General features: G+C 36.5%; 1 protein-coding gene across 20 annotated transcripts in view; it reads left to right on the forward strand.

Moving 5' to 3' along the window:
* Nucleotides 1-16,809, forward strand: part of DST (dystonin) — a 381,039-nt gene that overhangs the window by 189,553 nt on the left and 174,677 nt on the right. For 16 of the 20 annotated variants that reach the window (XM_058176703.1, XM_058176715.1, XM_058176775.1 and 13 more), the window contains 16 exons: nt 3,031-3,124; nt 5,018-5,172; nt 6,262-6,724; nt 6,822-6,950; nt 7,159-7,236; nt 7,326-7,487; nt 7,589-7,693; nt 9,186-9,281; nt 9,780-9,905; nt 10,556-10,708; nt 10,920-11,074; nt 11,241-11,367; nt 12,644-12,827; nt 14,260-14,417; nt 16,272-16,450; nt 16,646-16,784. In XM_058176703.1, the coding sequence (XP_058032686.1) occupies nt 3,031-3,124; nt 5,018-5,172; nt 6,262-6,724; nt 6,822-6,950; nt 7,159-7,236; nt 7,326-7,487; nt 7,589-7,693; nt 9,186-9,281; nt 9,780-9,905; nt 10,556-10,708; nt 10,920-11,074; nt 11,241-11,367; nt 12,644-12,827; nt 14,260-14,417; nt 16,272-16,450; nt 16,646-16,784 (2,503 nt within the window). Of the gene's footprint in view, nt 1-2,320; nt 2,904-3,030; nt 3,125-5,017; nt 5,173-6,261; nt 6,725-6,821; nt 6,951-7,158; nt 7,237-7,325; nt 7,488-7,588; nt 7,694-9,185; nt 9,282-9,779; nt 9,906-10,555; nt 10,709-10,919; nt 11,075-11,240; nt 11,368-12,643; nt 12,828-14,259; nt 14,418-16,271; nt 16,451-16,645; nt 16,785-16,809 lie in introns of those variants that run through there. The other 4 variants (XM_058176785.1, XM_058176849.1, XM_058176743.1 and 1 more) reach the window with 4 other exon arrangements.

Here is a 16,809-nt window from a genome sequence, read left to right on the forward strand (position 1 = left end):
GGGCATTTATATGAAAAAATAAAGGGAGGGGATATTATACGTTCATTATGTCACTTGAGTACTTGAGTCAAAATCATGACATAATCGCACAATTATGTCATTAGCATGATGTTATGAACATTATGCTACATATGTTATCATGCAAGTACTACAAATGCTTCTGGCTGGACATAGTCCAAATTGGTCCCCCACCCCCACCAATGACCTACTTCTGAGCTTCCCCCAAACTGAATTAAAATGCTGAATTAAAATGTATCCTGTGAATTACTTAAAGCAACAAAAAAATGAGACCAAAGACTAGATACCATCGTTATGCTTGATGTTTGTTGCTACTGTAAATATCCATTATGTAGAAAGTAAAGCAAAAGCTATGGATTAATAAAGGCTGAGTACTCAGCAGCAGGTGAGATTGTCTCAATCATCTATTATTACCATATGGTCCTTCCTGAACCAAAATATTTTTTTCTTTAAATATTTTGACTAGTTGTGGACCTTAACCTGTTAATATTTTATCTATGTATTAATTTCTCTCTCACATTACCCAAACAAGAAACCTTTAGTTTGCCTGTTGATCTCTCTGACTTTGTCCAGATTTGCCTCCAGCTTAACAAAGTAAGAGAGCAAAAGAATTGCTCTATTCATTCATGGCTTTGTTTCTTCTTTACATGGTAGCCAAAGGGATCCCTCTCACTTCCTAATGATTTCCCTCAGTATACATTGTGTTTATTAGGAAAACAAAAAGTTGGGATAATCTGTGGTCATAATTGGTAGGAAAGGCACTTGATGGGCAGAGAAGGGAGGGACCTTGCTTGAGGTCTGTGGGGAAATGGATTAGTTTGATGGGCCAGCTAGAAGTTCCTCATCCCTGCTGTTCATGGAAAGGGTGGTGTGCCTCAACCTACGTTGTAGTTTTTTTTCCTCTCCCATCATTAAGCCCAACTTTTTCAACTTGTGTGTTGATTTATCGAAAGGAGCTTCTGGTATGAGGAGAACTCTGGGAAAAACTAGCTGTGTTTGAGAAGAGGCATATATAAGACACTGGCATCATGGAATATATCGGGAGTGAAATCCAGCAGGTTCTGACAGGTTCTGGAGAACCAGTAGCGGAAATTTTGAGTAGTTCGAAGAACTGGCAAATACCACCTCTGGCTGGCCCCAGAGTGGGGTGGGAATGGAGATTTTGCAATATCCTTCTCCCAGGAGTGGGGAGGGAATGGGGTTTTTGAAGTATCCTTCCCCTGCCATGCACACCAAGCCACACCATGCCCACCAAGCCATCCCACAGAACCAGTAGTAAAAAATTTGAATTTCACCACTGGAATATATAACTAATTCCCAGCTTTTCCAATCAGTGTAGCCTCTCTTGGAGTATAGATATATTCAAAGGTGTGCTTTTTTTGTGGGGGGGAGTAATATACATCACTGTTGTTGAAAGTGTCTCAGTAGTTTTGTGGTAGCATTTGTTAACTTTAGTGGGCAGGAGCTAAAGAGTGAGATAGCCCAGTCTTTGCTAGATATTCTGTATTTGGGTTGCAAAAATCCATTTGATTTCTAGATTTCCATTTGATCTAGGTAACTAGATGTGAGCAAGGAGTTTTGAGTTTGCTCTATCTTTGCTATCATCACAATTTTCATATGTGATAAACCTAATCTTAACAGTTTATAATAGTATTAAAATAAGCTGGGGGCCAGTTACAGAATAGGGATTTCTTGAACAATAAAATAATTGCTGGTAAAGGAAGTGTAGTGCTGAAGGAGAAGTGGCCTCAATTTCCTTTAAAAAATAAAGACTATAGAATTCTAATGGTTGGATATAATGTTGATATTCCTTGCCAGCAAGAAATCAGAACACCTGCATGTGCTGGCATTTTTGCCTGTACACGTTCAAAATCTTTCTAATGCCAAACAGTCAAAGGAATCGCTACCACATTTTATAGAAAAAATTATAGCAGTCAGTAAACTGACATTAGTATCCAAGCCTAGCCACTTGCTAGCTGATTGCAAAAATAATCATTGACTCTGCAGGTCTGATCTTTTTATCCTAGTAATTGCACAGTGAATCTGTTTAAATAGAGCAACAAAAAATATTTATAAATACATTCTTAATTTGAATTCTGTGCAAGGTAGTCTGTGCAAGATGAACTGTAATGCTGGTCCTGTTTTTGCTGTAATATGAGCAATTACAAAAAGCACATGAAGTTGGAGCATAGATGGATCAAAATGAAGACAGACCTAGATGAAAAACCACTAGTGTATCCCATGTAAAAGCAACTATATGATGAATAATGAATCATTTCATTTAAAAAAAATATAACTCTATAGAATGACTATTGATCAATATATATTTTTTTACAACTTGCGAGTTGCAGATCTTTAAAATAAGATCTTCTTATCCTGTCCCATATCAGTTAGGTTTCTGAGATTGGATGACAGTTACCTAAAGGTATTTGGCACTTTTCCTTCAATGTTAACGCCCTAATCATTCTGATTAGTCCCTACTTGTAGAGGCACTTAAAAAAACTGGAGAAGCCAAGCCCACATTGGCATATATAGCTGAAGGCAAGATCTGAAGAGGAATGATATTTACAGGATTTTGAATATGCACGCTAAAGCCTATTTAAGGATGCAATGGTGGAACTGCTCTTAAAGTTAGCTCCTTTTTGGTAGCTGTGCAACTTTGCAGACTATTCTGCTTTTTTTCAGTTTATAAACAACCAAGGAGCTTTTTGACTATGAAAAATGAATGCTAACAGTTATGGCTACCAGAGTAGTGACTCTTTTAGTAATAGCACTAGTACCCGAACCAGCATTGATTCTAATGAAAACTTCGTATCTGTTAACTGTGGCCCAACTCTTGTTAATTCGTGTATAAGCTTCGGCAATGGTCCAATGGAAGGATCCAGGTAAGTTTTGATATATTACATTGCAGAATTTGATTCAGTTTTATTTGGTAACAGTTAATACTGCTTTCTTGTATGGAGAAAGGTATTATCGGCCTTATGGGACTTGTCTTAACATTGATGTCTTTAGGTTAGATATGCTGCTGCAAATTGCAAACAGAGTTCAGCGGGACAGCCTGACTTGCGAAGACAAGCTAATGCTTGCTCGAAATGCTACGCAATCAGTAAGTAGTTTTGAATATCTAGTTTTTGACTTCCTAAATTGAAAACCGATGTGATTATTGGATAAAGAGTAGAAGGACAGCATCTTTGTTTAGATCTTGTATAATCAGGTACTTACCCGATGGCCAAAACAAATAACACTCCATGGCTTCAGGCTTTGCATTTTTAAAACGGGAATTACAAAAACTCTTTTCAAGAATTATTTGAAAGATTCGAAGAATTATCTGTACTTATTAATAGCTCATTTTGGAGTACCATAGAAATGTCATCAGGCATGCAGTGAATTGACTAACAACATGATCTCATCTTTTACATATTATGTCACCTTTCTGGTTTAAAAACATTTTAAAGTAGTATAAAGCTACTGTATTAAATTTCTGCCTATGTTAATAAGGCAATTGGGAAAATCTTTAGCCTACTAAACATTTTTAAAGGAATATAGTATATGCTTATTATAATTTCAATGCAGTTTTGAAGACTGTTAGTAAACTTGGTGAAGGTAGAGAATGCTCAGGAATATGGTGTCTGCCAGAAAGGAAAAACAAATGTTAGATATACATTAGTGTTAATAGGTAATATTTCAAATTAAGACTATGGGGTGTTCCTACTATATATCCTGAATTTGATATTTGTTTTTAAATTACAAGAATAGGTAGTTTTTTTAAATTAAAAATACATCAAAAGTCAAGGGATTATACCTTTTTTGACCTTATGAAATTCATGTACTTATGATAAATTAAAATTTCAGGAGGTATTTGACCACTGAGTTTAACCACTCAGTGGTTAAACATGCTGAGCTTGTCAGCTGGAAAGTTGACAGCCCGGGTTTGAGACCCAAGTGCTACACAACGGGGTGAGCTCCTAATACTTACCCCCAACTCCTGCCCACCTAGCAGTTCAAAAGCATGCAAATGCGAGTAGATAAATAGGCACCAGTTCAGTGGGAAAGTAATAGCATTCCATGTGCCTTGGCTTAGAGTCATGCTAGCCACATGATTATGGAAATGTCTGGACAATGTTGGCTCCCTTAGCTAAGAAACAGAGATGAGCATCGCCCCCTAGAGTTGGAAATGATTCAACAGGGGAAACCTTTAAATTACGGTAAATTTGATCTTGAAAAATGTAAAATCTAATTGTCTCATGTTTTATCCAGTCAAAAAAGCTCCTTTGTATCCATTTCAGAAAATTAGCAATCACAGCTGCTTAAGCAACCTTTTGCAAAGCCTTTTAATATAGGAAAATAATAATAATAATAATAATAATAATAATAATAATAATAATAATAATAATAATAATAATAATAATAATTATTATTATTATTATTATTATTATTATTAATTGAATTTTTATACCGCCCTTCTCCCGAAGGACTCAGGGCGGTGTACAGCCAGAGATAAAATACAAAATATGTACAATTAAAACAAATTAAAACATAGCAAAATTACAAAAACGGCTAATAATTAAAATTAAATTTAAAATATTTAAGAATATTAATAAAACCCCAATTTAAAATCAAACTATTATGCCAGTTATTAATTAAAATAATGTTAATTAATCATATTGATGATAATTTTTCAAAATAGTTCTGTATGTGCAGGTATGTTTATCTAAATGGAGAACCTACTATTTATGTACACTACTGTTTTTGGAGAGAGCAATCTATGTTGAAAATTTGGCTTGACGTAATAAATAGTTCTAAAATTAAGCTGCTACAGATATATTTCATGATAATCGATTTTATCTTACAACATCTTTTTCAGGCACAAGTATCTAAAAAATTCATAAATGAGCATCATTATTGTCTGTCCCAAAAAAGGTTATCAGTGTAGAAGAACCTAAGTATCTTATGAAGAACTTACTTGTGTTGTTATTTTTGTTTGTTCGTTTAAACTTAGGATAGGAAACGATTAGAAGCAGGCCTGCAATTCCAGAATGAAGCTGAGATTGCAGGCTATCTACTTGAATGTGAGAATCTTCTCCGCCAACAAGTTATGGATGCCCAGATTCTTACTGATGGAAAATATTATCAAGCGGATCAATTAGTCCAAAGGTACATACATTAAGATGATTATTTAGGAATAGGAGCTCCTAGTTTGTCTCATGCCAGTGACTATTCTGCCTCTGGCAATTTCTGCAACTTTAACAGAAATTGGTTTGGCTTACTTCGTTCTTCGTTCAAGTTGTTTAAACAATTTATTTAAGCACCGCTAATCTTATCTTTAATTAGGATATCCATTCATCTATGCTTGAGCTAGAAAGTGATTTGAAAAGCAGTGCATAGATAATTCTGTTTTAAAGTCGGATCTCTGAAATCCTTTCAGCTGCCCTGGAGCCCAGGGTAAGACAATTCTATTGTATAGGATATCCCATATTTAGCAATGGTCTAGCAATGTTTTCTACTACTCTTATGAGACACTTTTCGACTGTAAAATCTTCACCAGGTCATAGTAAGGCCAGTACCAGCAGGAACACTGCCTTTGTAGTCCTTTTACTGGTTAAAAAGAAAATCTCCCACTTCTCCATTTTTTCCTCAGTAAAAGCCATTCCCTGCAGCCTACCAAGCTGAGACCTCATGTTAGCGAGAGCACAGTCTCCTCTGGGTGGTTTCCAGGGACTATATGTGGCTCACAGGTTGACTTTTACTATCAAGTATGGAGTAACATTGCTACCAGTATGTAGAACAGCCTTTTTGATGCTGTATGCATTTTTCCCATTCGTAGCTATATAGTTTGATTTCTGTTCTTATAATCACTTTTGTGCTTCCTTCTCAAAGATATACAAAGATATCTTAAACGATCTGTCATTTTAACCCGAGAAGAGCATATTATTCCCAATCATAATCAGGAATCACATTTGAGACAAAACTGATTATATGGGCTTATTGGTCTTTTTATACGATTACTTTTGACATCCAAAAACATACAGCTTGACATTTTATGACTTTAGCTTCACTATAGCATGAATGCATCAACTTTTTGTAGTTTATAAAAGGATTTATTGGAACAAATAGATCTGCGTCCTTTATTATGATAGTTAATTTAATTATTTAATTCTGATTTTTATTACTATTGTTCATAAAAATTCTGAGGTGGTAGATAGTCAATTTCTATGGTGAATGCTTTTCTCTGTTTTAATGTAGGGTTGCAAAACTCCGAGATAACCTTATGGCCTTAAAAGCAGAGTGTTCCTCAATCTACAACAAGGGGAGAATACTAACAACAGAACAGACCAAGATGATGATATCAGGAATAACACAAAGCTTAAACTCAGGATTTGCACCAAGCCTAAGCCCTAATTTAAACTCTGGACTAAATCAGGGCTTATCTCCCTCCTTGACCTCATCCAGTCTGACGTCAGGTTTATCATCAGGTTTTTCTCCAAGATTGACCCCAGCCATCACCCCAGCATACACTCCAGGCTTCCCACCACGGTTAATTCAAAGCTACATAACTGGAGTTGACACAGGTGGACTTCAAACACTCAAGTTGACACAGATTCGGAAACCTCTGATGAAATCAGCTTTTATTGATCAGAATTTAACAGAAGAAGAAGTCAATATGAAATTTGTCCAGGACCTCTTAAGATGGGTAGATGAAATGCAGGTAACATCTTGACATGCATGGTCTTCAACTGCACTTGATCATTTTTTCTTATTTATTCAATGGATCAAGTTTAATTTTTTTAATGTCTCTTTACCAGGTACAACTTGACCGAGCTGAATGGGGTTCAGATTTGCCAGGTGTTGAAAGCCATGTTGAAAATCACAAGAATGTTCACAAAGCTATTGAAGAATTTGAGTCAAGTCTTAAAGAAGCAAAAATCAGTGAGGTACAGCATAACAACACCTTGTGACTGTACCTGTTTTAAAAACAAGCATAGGTTTTAACTTGTTGTATAACTGCACTTGGCTTAAAGAAGGATCACTTTGTTATATTAATTAAATGAATAACAAGAAATGCGTAATCCTTCTGTTAACTGTTGTGTATCTGGAGGCTTTTCTTTAAAAAAAATCTCTAATCCAGTTTGTTCTACACAGATGCAAATGACTGCTCCCCTCAAACTCAGCTATGCAGAAAAATTGCACAAACTGGAGAGCCAATATGCAAAACTCTTGGTAAGATCATCCTCAAAAAGTCCAGATCTCAATGGGATGTTCCTTGTTAATGTAAGCAAAATCAAGCTTTATTTTTTTGTCTTTTCAAGAATGCATCCAGAAATCAGGAAAGACACCTCGACACCCTTCACAATTTTGTATCACGAGCCACTCGGGAACTTATATGGTTGAATGAAAAGGAGGAGGCGGAAGTTGCACATGACTGGAGCGAAAGAAACACAAATATAGCAAGGAAAAAGGAATATCATGCCGTAAGATTTTATAATGTCTTAAAAATAAAACTGAACATATTCTTTCCTACTTGCTTCAAGTTTCAAAAGCTTTTTTTTTTTGGTTTTTTTTAATTTGAAAGGATCTGATGAGAGAACTTGACCAGAAAGAAGAAGTTATTAAATCGGTACAGGAAATAGCAGAACAATTGCTCTTTGAAAACCACCCTGCGAGATTAACTATTGAGGTAGGTTATTAATCTGGCTTTAGAAGCACTTTTTGTAGGATTCCAAATTTAAAGCAACAGTTTTAAATAACTTTCTGAAGAATTGCAGCTTTTCCCAATTGGTTGTATATTTGTTGTGTTTATTCTAACCCCAACCCCAACCTCTTCCCCAGCCCACCCCCCCTTCCCTGCTTTTGTTGAAAACCTTGGAGAAAATTGATACACAATTTTGTGTCATTCTTTCCTGTTTAGTCCTCTACTGTATTTCTGTTTCCAACAGTAGTCAATGGACAGGCATCACTGATTTCATCTTTTTACACATTAGAGCTCCAGATAAAATATTTATGTCTGGGTTCTGCTTTTCCATTTTGTGTTATTGCTGCGCATATAATTTTCTTGAGGTATCCATTTAGTTGAGTGTGACTCAGTGCATTTATTAGTCTTGAAGGTGCAGCATGACACCTTGCTGATGTCCTAAAATGAAAGAAACAAGATTGTAAAACATGGCACTCCTCTTTAGGGTTCCAACTTAACCCATTGTGATTTCTTCCTGAATATTCTATTGTATTCTGTTCTAATTCTTGCCCTCACTGGCTGTGTTTCACTGGTAATTGTTTTGAGTTACTTAAAAAGGAAGGCAGAGCACTCTTTTTCCCCCCATGGAGAATTCCAATACCACAGCACCATCTAATGTTTTGAGTAAGAGTGAATCTAGTATAACAAAAGGGGGCAGTATTTTTCTTGTTCATATGTAATAAGGAACTTTTCCTTGTAAATGTTTCATTGCTGTTAGGTGTCACAATGACATATTATTATATATCTTACTTGGACATTATATTTATTTTGGATTAGAATTAAGATATATACTGTAGGTCAGTGCTCTCAATCTTAGCAACTTTAAGAAAAGTGGATTTCAGCTCCCAGAATTCTTCAGCCAGCCAGGGTGGTTGAAATCCACTCAACTTAAACTTACTAAAGTTGAGAAACACTGCTATATATAACCACCTGCAACTTAAAGACAGTAGCTGGCCAATATGGGCACCTCCCAGTTTCAGAACTGACCACAGGTTAGTTGAGTCTGTATCTCTGTCAGAATGGATATTCTGCAACAATACTTAAATACTAGAAGCAGATGGACTCTTATGATCTGTCCTTGTTACTAAACAATACCCTCTACTGGATTCTGTAGCGAGCTTTTTTGCTTCTTTGTTAAGTGTCAGTAATTTTAGCCAATTTGACAGCCAGCCACCGTGCAATCATTTGAGCTGTAGCCAAGGTGTTTGGGTTCTAAATGGCAGTCAGCCTGGCTTTCCAGAAAATTTTATTCATTTTTATAGAGCAGTTTATATTTTAGAGGGTGGATGCTTTCGTTCTACTGCATACTGCTGACACAATGGCATTAGGAATGGGGGAGGGAAAAATCAATTCCTCATATTCTTTCTCCCGTTAGAGAGAACTGGGGCTAAGGTTGCATAAACACACATGGTTCTTTATCTCCTTCTGTATCCTTTAGGCCTACCGAGCTGCAATGCAAACCCAGTGGAGCTGGATTTTACAGCTCTGCCAATGTGTTGAACAGCATTTAAGAGAAAACACTGCATATTTTGAGGTATGGATTAAATTGAAGATACTGTGGCATGACTGCGGATTTTAGCTGTAGCTATACCACCAAGAAGGAAATTTTAATGTGGTTCTCAATTAAACAATGTAGAAGAATGGTTGTATGATAAAGATACAGTTTTTACCTGTGATTGTACTGTACACTGGTAAAAATAAAAGAGACTATTTTTTCTGTTATTCCAGTAGTGATTCTACTAGTCCAATATATTGTATATAAATCTTGTGAAAAAAGTCAGTAACTATTACTGTTTTGATCTCTTGGTTTGCTGTCCTAAAGGCATTTAAAATTTGATTCTTTCCCAACCTCTTCCCAATTCCTTTCCCTCTCTTGTTTTAACAATTTCTCTGGTTTTATACTTTTATTTCAAACTGATGGTGGGAGTGATAAGATTTACATAACTTCTCTCTCTCTCTCTCTCTCCCTCCCCCCTCTCATAAACATATTCTCAGTAGTGCCTTAATAAATGAAAAGTTTGTTTCATTCTAGTTTTTCAATGATGCCAAAGAGGCCCTAGATTACTTGAAGAATTTACGAGATGCTGTACATCGAAAATACAATTGTGATAGATCCAGCAGCATTCATAAACTAGAAGATCTGATCCAAGAATCTATGGTAGGAATGTCAATATGTTAGGTGATTTTACTCTTCATGCTTGAAGCTAAGCTATTGTGCTTTTTGCCAGGGTGATGCATACACAAAAACATGTGTGCAGTGTCTATTAGCAAACCTTTTCTTCTCCTGAGATGAAGAAATTCCCTATAAAAAACAAAAGTAATTCACATTTATTAGTTTTCAGAATTGGAAGCTAATTAAGCAGCATGTATGAATCAAGCTATCCCCAAAATAACCATTATTCTTGAAACTGGAACGAATAAACCTAAATATTTGGGTGAAATTATTTCAGATAGATCGTAGCCTGCCTCGTTCAAGAACTATTGTCATTTCTGCCAAATACAACTATAATTATTAGAGAATAGTAATTGCTGTACAAAGCATCATTCCTTAAACTGGTTCCCTCCAGATGTATTGCAGCAACAGTTCCTAGGATTTCATATAAGAACCCTGAGAATGGGAATAGTCTCAACAAATCTGCAAATCATCCATTTTGAAAAGGCTGTCAAAATATACCAGATTGCGTCTCTTGCGAATCACATCTTGGAAAAGAAACGAAACTGGGGCGGAGGGGAAACTAAGAAAACTTAAAACATTTCCAAGAAAAGAACACTTAATGTTTAACATTTCTTCTTTAAATTGCCATCTAGGAAGAAAAAGAACAGCTCCTACAGTACAAGAGCACCGTGGCAGGCCTTGTGGGCAGAGCAAAGACAATAGTTCAGCTAAAGCCGAGAAATCCGGAAAATTCCCTCAAAACGTCCATCCCAATTAAGGCCATCTGTGACTATCGACAGATTGAGGTTGGAAGCTTTTACCATCTTCGAATTGGTTACAGGGAGGAAGAAAACTCTTGGAAGTCTCCTCCATACCCCACAGAGTTTATTGCCACAGTTGGGGGCTGAATCAGTTTTACTTTGTTGTTTTGTCACTTTTTTTTGGTTGCATCAGTTGTTGACAGAGGTGCTTTGAGAAAGGCTCATTCAGTTCTTCTGGTTTTCTGTTCACAACTAGATAACCATTTACAAGGATGATGAATGTGTCCTGGCAAGCAACTCTCATCGAGCAAAATGGAAAGTGATCAGCCCAAGTGGCAATGAGGCCATGGTTCCCTCTGTTTGTTTTACCATCCCTCCTCCCAACAAAGAAGCCATAGACACTGCAAATAGGTAGGAATTTGGCAGGATATACATACACCAAACCCATATTAATGTCACTTGCTTTTTGAAATCATTCTGAAAAGCGTATGCAGTCTAGGGAATTTATTACCAGTATAGCCTTAAAATTCTCTTGTGATATCGCTTATTTAATTCCGTTACGTTTTATGCATTTCAGAATTGAGCAGCAATATCAGAATGTCCTAGCTCTCTGGCATGAGTCACACATAAATCTGAAGAGTGTAGTTTCTTGGCACTATTTAACAACTGAAATTGAAACTGTTCGAGCAAGTAATGTGGCCTCGGTAAGTTCTTTGTGTAATCCAACTCTCATTTGGATATCTAGTTAGCTTCCCAACCCAGCATTCAGTATTTCAGCAATATGGCCTTAAAATGAAGAATTTACTTTTATCATTACATGATAAATAAATGTGAGAAATAATTCCATTTCTCACATTTACTTACCATGTAATCGTAAAAGTAAATTCTTTTGGGAAGAGCTTCATATTTTATATAACAGACATGATGCTAAAGATGTACCAATATTATATTGGAATTTGCTATAAAAATGCTTAAAAACCCCCCCATCTATCCAGTAGATGTGGTTCCATGGATGTTTGTCCTTGTACATGTATATACTGTAGGCATTTTATTCCTGAGAGGCACCTTGCTGTAGGAGATGACCAGGCTGAGCCTGAGGGAGGGGTCAAGTGTGTGATCAGTCTTAAGTCCCTTTGCACCCACAAGAGATCTAAATCCAGCCCACCTTGACTTCCATTGACTCTTATCTACTGCCAGTTAGCTTTGTCTGTTAGTAGTTTGGATTCCTGTAGATAGCTTAAGTTTGCAATAAATCTTTATACCCATTTGAGCTGCCTGGGTCTTCTGATTTTCCTGGCGCTTGATACTTCCTGGGCTTTTTTGTTGTTGTTGTTGTTTACATTTATACCCCGCCCTTCTCCGAAGACTCAGGGTGGCTTACAGTGTGTAAGGCAATAGTCTCATTCTATTTGTATATTTACAAAGTCAACTTATTGCCCCCCCAACAATCTGGGTCCTCATTTTACCTACCTTATAAAGGGTGGAAGGCTGAGTCAACCTTGGGCCGGGCTTGAACCTGCAGTAATTGCAGGCTACTGTGTTCTAATAACAGGCCTTACCAGCCTGCGCTATTCACCGGCTTTGTTGTTGTTAGTTGTGAAGTCGTGTCTGACCCATCGCGACCCTACATGACAATGTTCCTCCAGGCCTTCCTGTCCTCTACCATACTTTGGAGTCCATTTATGCTCATGCCCAGTGCTTCAGTGATTCCATCCAGCCACCTCGTTCTCTGTCGTTCCATTCTTCTTTTCCCCTCAATCTTTCCCAGCATTAGACTCTTCTCCAGTGAGTCCTTCATTCTCATTAGGCAGCCAAATGGGCTTATTGAGTCAAAATTTCAGTAACTGATGAGTTAAAAGGTTTATTAATAAGGGCTTTAAGAGTAGTCTGTGCTTTACGTTTATATCATGAAAAGAGAAGGAATGTTACCGATTGCTGGAAAAAAATTAAATTTGACTCCAATTTTAAAACATTTTCTAGATCAAAACACTCTTGCCAGGTGAACATCAGCAGGTTTTAAGCAACTTGCAGTCTCGCTTTGATGACTTCTTGGAAGACAGCCAGGAGTCCAAAATCTTCTCTGTTGCTGACATTGCCCAATTGGAAAGGGAAGTGAATGTATGCAAGCAGTACTACCAAGAGCTCCTTAAGTCTGCTGAGAGAGGTGAGTGTGTAAATCATCTCAGAAAGGAGATTTCTATAAATTCCTTGATGTGATTGTATTGCTTTAGATGTGGTATTTTCATGTCAATTGGATCATAGCAGCACTAGTGCCGAGTTGAAGGTACTTGTTTGCCAGTAACAGAAAAGAGGGTCCACAGTCTTCTGTATCCTTTCTTTCCAGTGTTCCTTGTCACGTGATCCATTATTTACATGCGTCAGCTATCTGTAATAGATTGCTATATATGTGTGTAAAAGCAGGATGCTCCTCCTAAATTCAGGATAAAATCATACTTGAAAAAGAAGAAAGTTACCCCTACCAATGGCTTTCAAGTTACCTCTTTTTCATTATTATTGCTGGTAATCCACTTTCTACATGTGGATGTGGAAGAAAGACCTGCCACTTCTGCATAAGTGCTCTCATTTGAATAATATGAATTCTGGTTTTATTTGAAGGTCTAAAATGAATACTGGAATAAATTGATATTGTTGGAGAACAGATTATTACTTTAGCAGGCTCATGTGGAAATAAAACTTTGCTTAGTGCAGTATCACGGATACTGTTAGACTGCCAATATAAATTACTAGGAAGAGTATATCTACTGTTCTCTTTAAAAATAATATCTGTGTTTGCGTAGCATAACTCAATATTCATCTATCAAAATGTTTGAACATTCATTCTTACATGTGTAGATGGCTCTATTCTTAATTTTTTCAATACTCAAGTTTCCAATGTCCACATAATTCTAAAAAGCTGAGTGCATATATTGTAATTATTTATTCAGATTGCTAATGCTACAGAACAGAATAAAGTAGCAGATTATAGCGAATTAAAATGAATTTAGGTCATTCTATAGGATAATGATATGCTATGTTGAAGTAAGGGATAAGGGATTCATTACTATAGCCTTAATATGATCCTGTTGTAGAATCATCTCAAGAAGAACCATGCATAGGCAATCCAATTAAACAGTACCAATGCAAATGCAAATGAAATGTTTAATATGATAATCCATTTTTTGAGAAATTGCTTGGATTCACAAAAAAGCTAAGAATTAGAACATTTAAGAGAAGTTACATTATTTACACATAAAGATTAATTCTTAAGCAACCTGTTTCTGTACTGTTAACATTTCTGGGAAATTTGCGATACCTGAAATTCAAGATAACTTTATTTCTGTTAAATAGAAAAGATATTTTAAAGGTGATGGAAAAGGTTAGAAGCAAGAAATACATAACACCAATCCTTTTCACACCACATTATTATCACATTCAGTATTTCTCATTATCACTATCCAGAACAGTTGGTTGCACATTAATTTTGGGTTCCAAGGAGAGTTATATTTCTAAACTTTGAAACTTTAATTGTAGAATATTGCATGGCAGCAGATGAAAAAAAAAATAGTTGTCTTAACTTACTGCATTGGTTTCAACAGAGGAGCACGAAGAATCTGTTTATAATTTATACATCTCAGAAGTTCGAAACATCAGACTTCGATTGGAGAATTGTGAAGATCGTTTGATTAGACAAATTCGAACTCCTTTGGAGAGGGATGATCTACCTGAAAGTGTGTTCCGTATCTCTGAACAAGAGGTAAGTCGTCTCAATTTGCGGAGGAAAACTACCCCTTTGAACACTGAAATCAAGGTCAAATGACTTATTGCGTCAAATCAATTGGAAAAAGCGACATCTGTTGAGGTTTGGTTTTTTTCAATACCCAGAATAAGTACAAATTGTTACAGATTGGAATCAAAGTCTTCTGGGAGGATAAATAAAATTCTTCTCTGTACCATCAAAATTCATATGAAATACAATACAGGTAATCCTCGACTTACAACCATTCGTTTAGTGACCATTCAAAGTTACAATGGCACTGAAAAAAGCGACTTATGACCATTTTTCACAGTTGTGACCTTTCCAGCATCTCCATGATCATGTGATCAAAATTCAGATACTTGGCAATTGATTCATACTTATGACCATTGCTGCGCCCCAAGGTCACGTGATCACCTTTTGTGACCTTCTGACAAGCAAACTCAATGGGGAAGCCGGATTCACTTAATACCCGGGTTACTAACTTATCATCTGCAGTGATACACTTACCTACTGAGGCAAGGAAGGTTGTAAAATGGGGGGGAAATTCACTTAACAAATGTCTCACTTAACAACAGAAATTTTGGGCTGAATTGTGGTTGTAAGTTGAGGACTACCTGTACTCCAGGGAAGTATTTAGTGTTCCTATTAGAACCTTCCCTAATCAGGTACAGTTCCAATCCAGATTGTTACTATTTCCTTCCACTCAGTGGTGGGATTCAAATAATTTAACAACCGGTTCTTTGCCCTAATGATTTCTTCCAACAACCAGTTTACCAAACTGCTCAGAAAGTTAACAACCGGTTCTCCCGAAGTGGTGCGAACTGGCTGAATCCCACCACTGCTTCCACCCCTATCATTACTCTCAAGTAAAGAAAAGAAACTGGGCTTCCTTGCTTTGTGAATCCTCTGATGGTTTCATTTGACCTCTTCAGATGAAGATCATTCAGACACAAACACAAATTATGGTCCAAAAACGGAGACAACTTTATAAGGTTTGGCTTATAACATGTGAATCTGGTTGGTTTATCATTCTGCACCTTGCAGTTTAGCATAGTGCACAAACTTAGATAATGACGGTTTGGTCAGTATGAAACATGTTCAGTTAGGACATACTTTCCATGTGGCATTGCTTGAAATAAAACTGAGATAAAACTAAAAACAGTTCTCTCCTTCTTTTGTGTATGTATTTGGAAATGTTATAGTTGTCATATAATGTTTCATGCCAAGTTGTTCACATAACCCCCCCCCCCTTTTGGGGGAAAAAGCCCCAAGGGCCTAAACCGGGTGTGTCCAACCTGTGGTCCATAGGCTGCATGTGGCCCTGGACAGCTCATAATTTGGCCCCACAAGATTGTAAATAATAACAATAAAGAAAGTTTGTTATTTATGTACATTAACTCTAATGGCTGAAGACAATTCCACTTCACTCAGTGCAGCCTGAGTAAGCCAAAAGGTTGGGCAGCTATGGCCTAAACCATTAGATTGGAAATTAATGTTGAGTTAGAGATAGGTTTCTAATTAGGGAGAAAAAAAAGATGTAGGTTTTCAGCCACATTAAAATAAAAAATGTAACATGCTGCTGTGCTTTCATTTACAAACACTTATAAAAAAGAAATATGATGGGCACCTTAACCAACTAACGCAATAGGCTTAATACAAACAAGGAAGGAATAAGCTGGCGAGGTGTTGATCAATCCTCCAAGAAGTAGGTTCAAGTCTAGCAATATGCTATTGTAGCTTTGGCTTGTGGTTCTTAGGGACTTCATTTCATGCTCTTCCCTTAGTTTAAGAATATGATTTGTGAAAACCCTTTGCTGTTGATGAAATAAGCCTCACCCTTTTTTTCTGTAGAAGCTCAAAAAGGAGCTGGATAGACTCAAAGATGATTTGGAAACAATCACAGATAAATGCAATGATTTCTTCAGCCAAGCTGCTGGTTCCCCTTCGGTCCCAACTCTGCGGTCTGAACTTAATCTTGTAATACAGAACATGAATCAGGTGTATTCCATGTCTTCCATTTACATAGAAAAGTAAGTAAGGCCTTTTATTGCACACAATCATCTTTATTGTAGCAATATTTATTAGCCATGAAAATAGCTGTGTGAAAATGTTAATGTTGAAAGGCAGATTTCTTTTTTCAAAAGGATAGAATTAAATCGAATTCAGTTATCAAAAACTTTATTATTTTTAGAGGTTATTAGTAGCACATGTTTTATTTGTTTCAGGTTAAAAACTGTAAATTTGGTGCTCAAAAACACTCAAGGAGCTGAAGCTTTAGTAAAACAATATGAGACTAAACTTTGTGAGGAAGACCCATTAACTGCTGACAAGAGCAATATTGAGAACCTGATGGGTACACTGAAGGTATGAATATGGGTATCAATTTGGT

The sequence above is a fragment of the Ahaetulla prasina genome, chromosome 1 (assembly GCF_028640845.1).
Source record: "Ahaetulla prasina isolate Xishuangbanna chromosome 1, ASM2864084v1, whole genome shotgun sequence".
NCBI classification, from domain to species: Eukaryota; Metazoa; Chordata; class Lepidosauria; order Squamata; family Colubridae; genus Ahaetulla; species Ahaetulla prasina.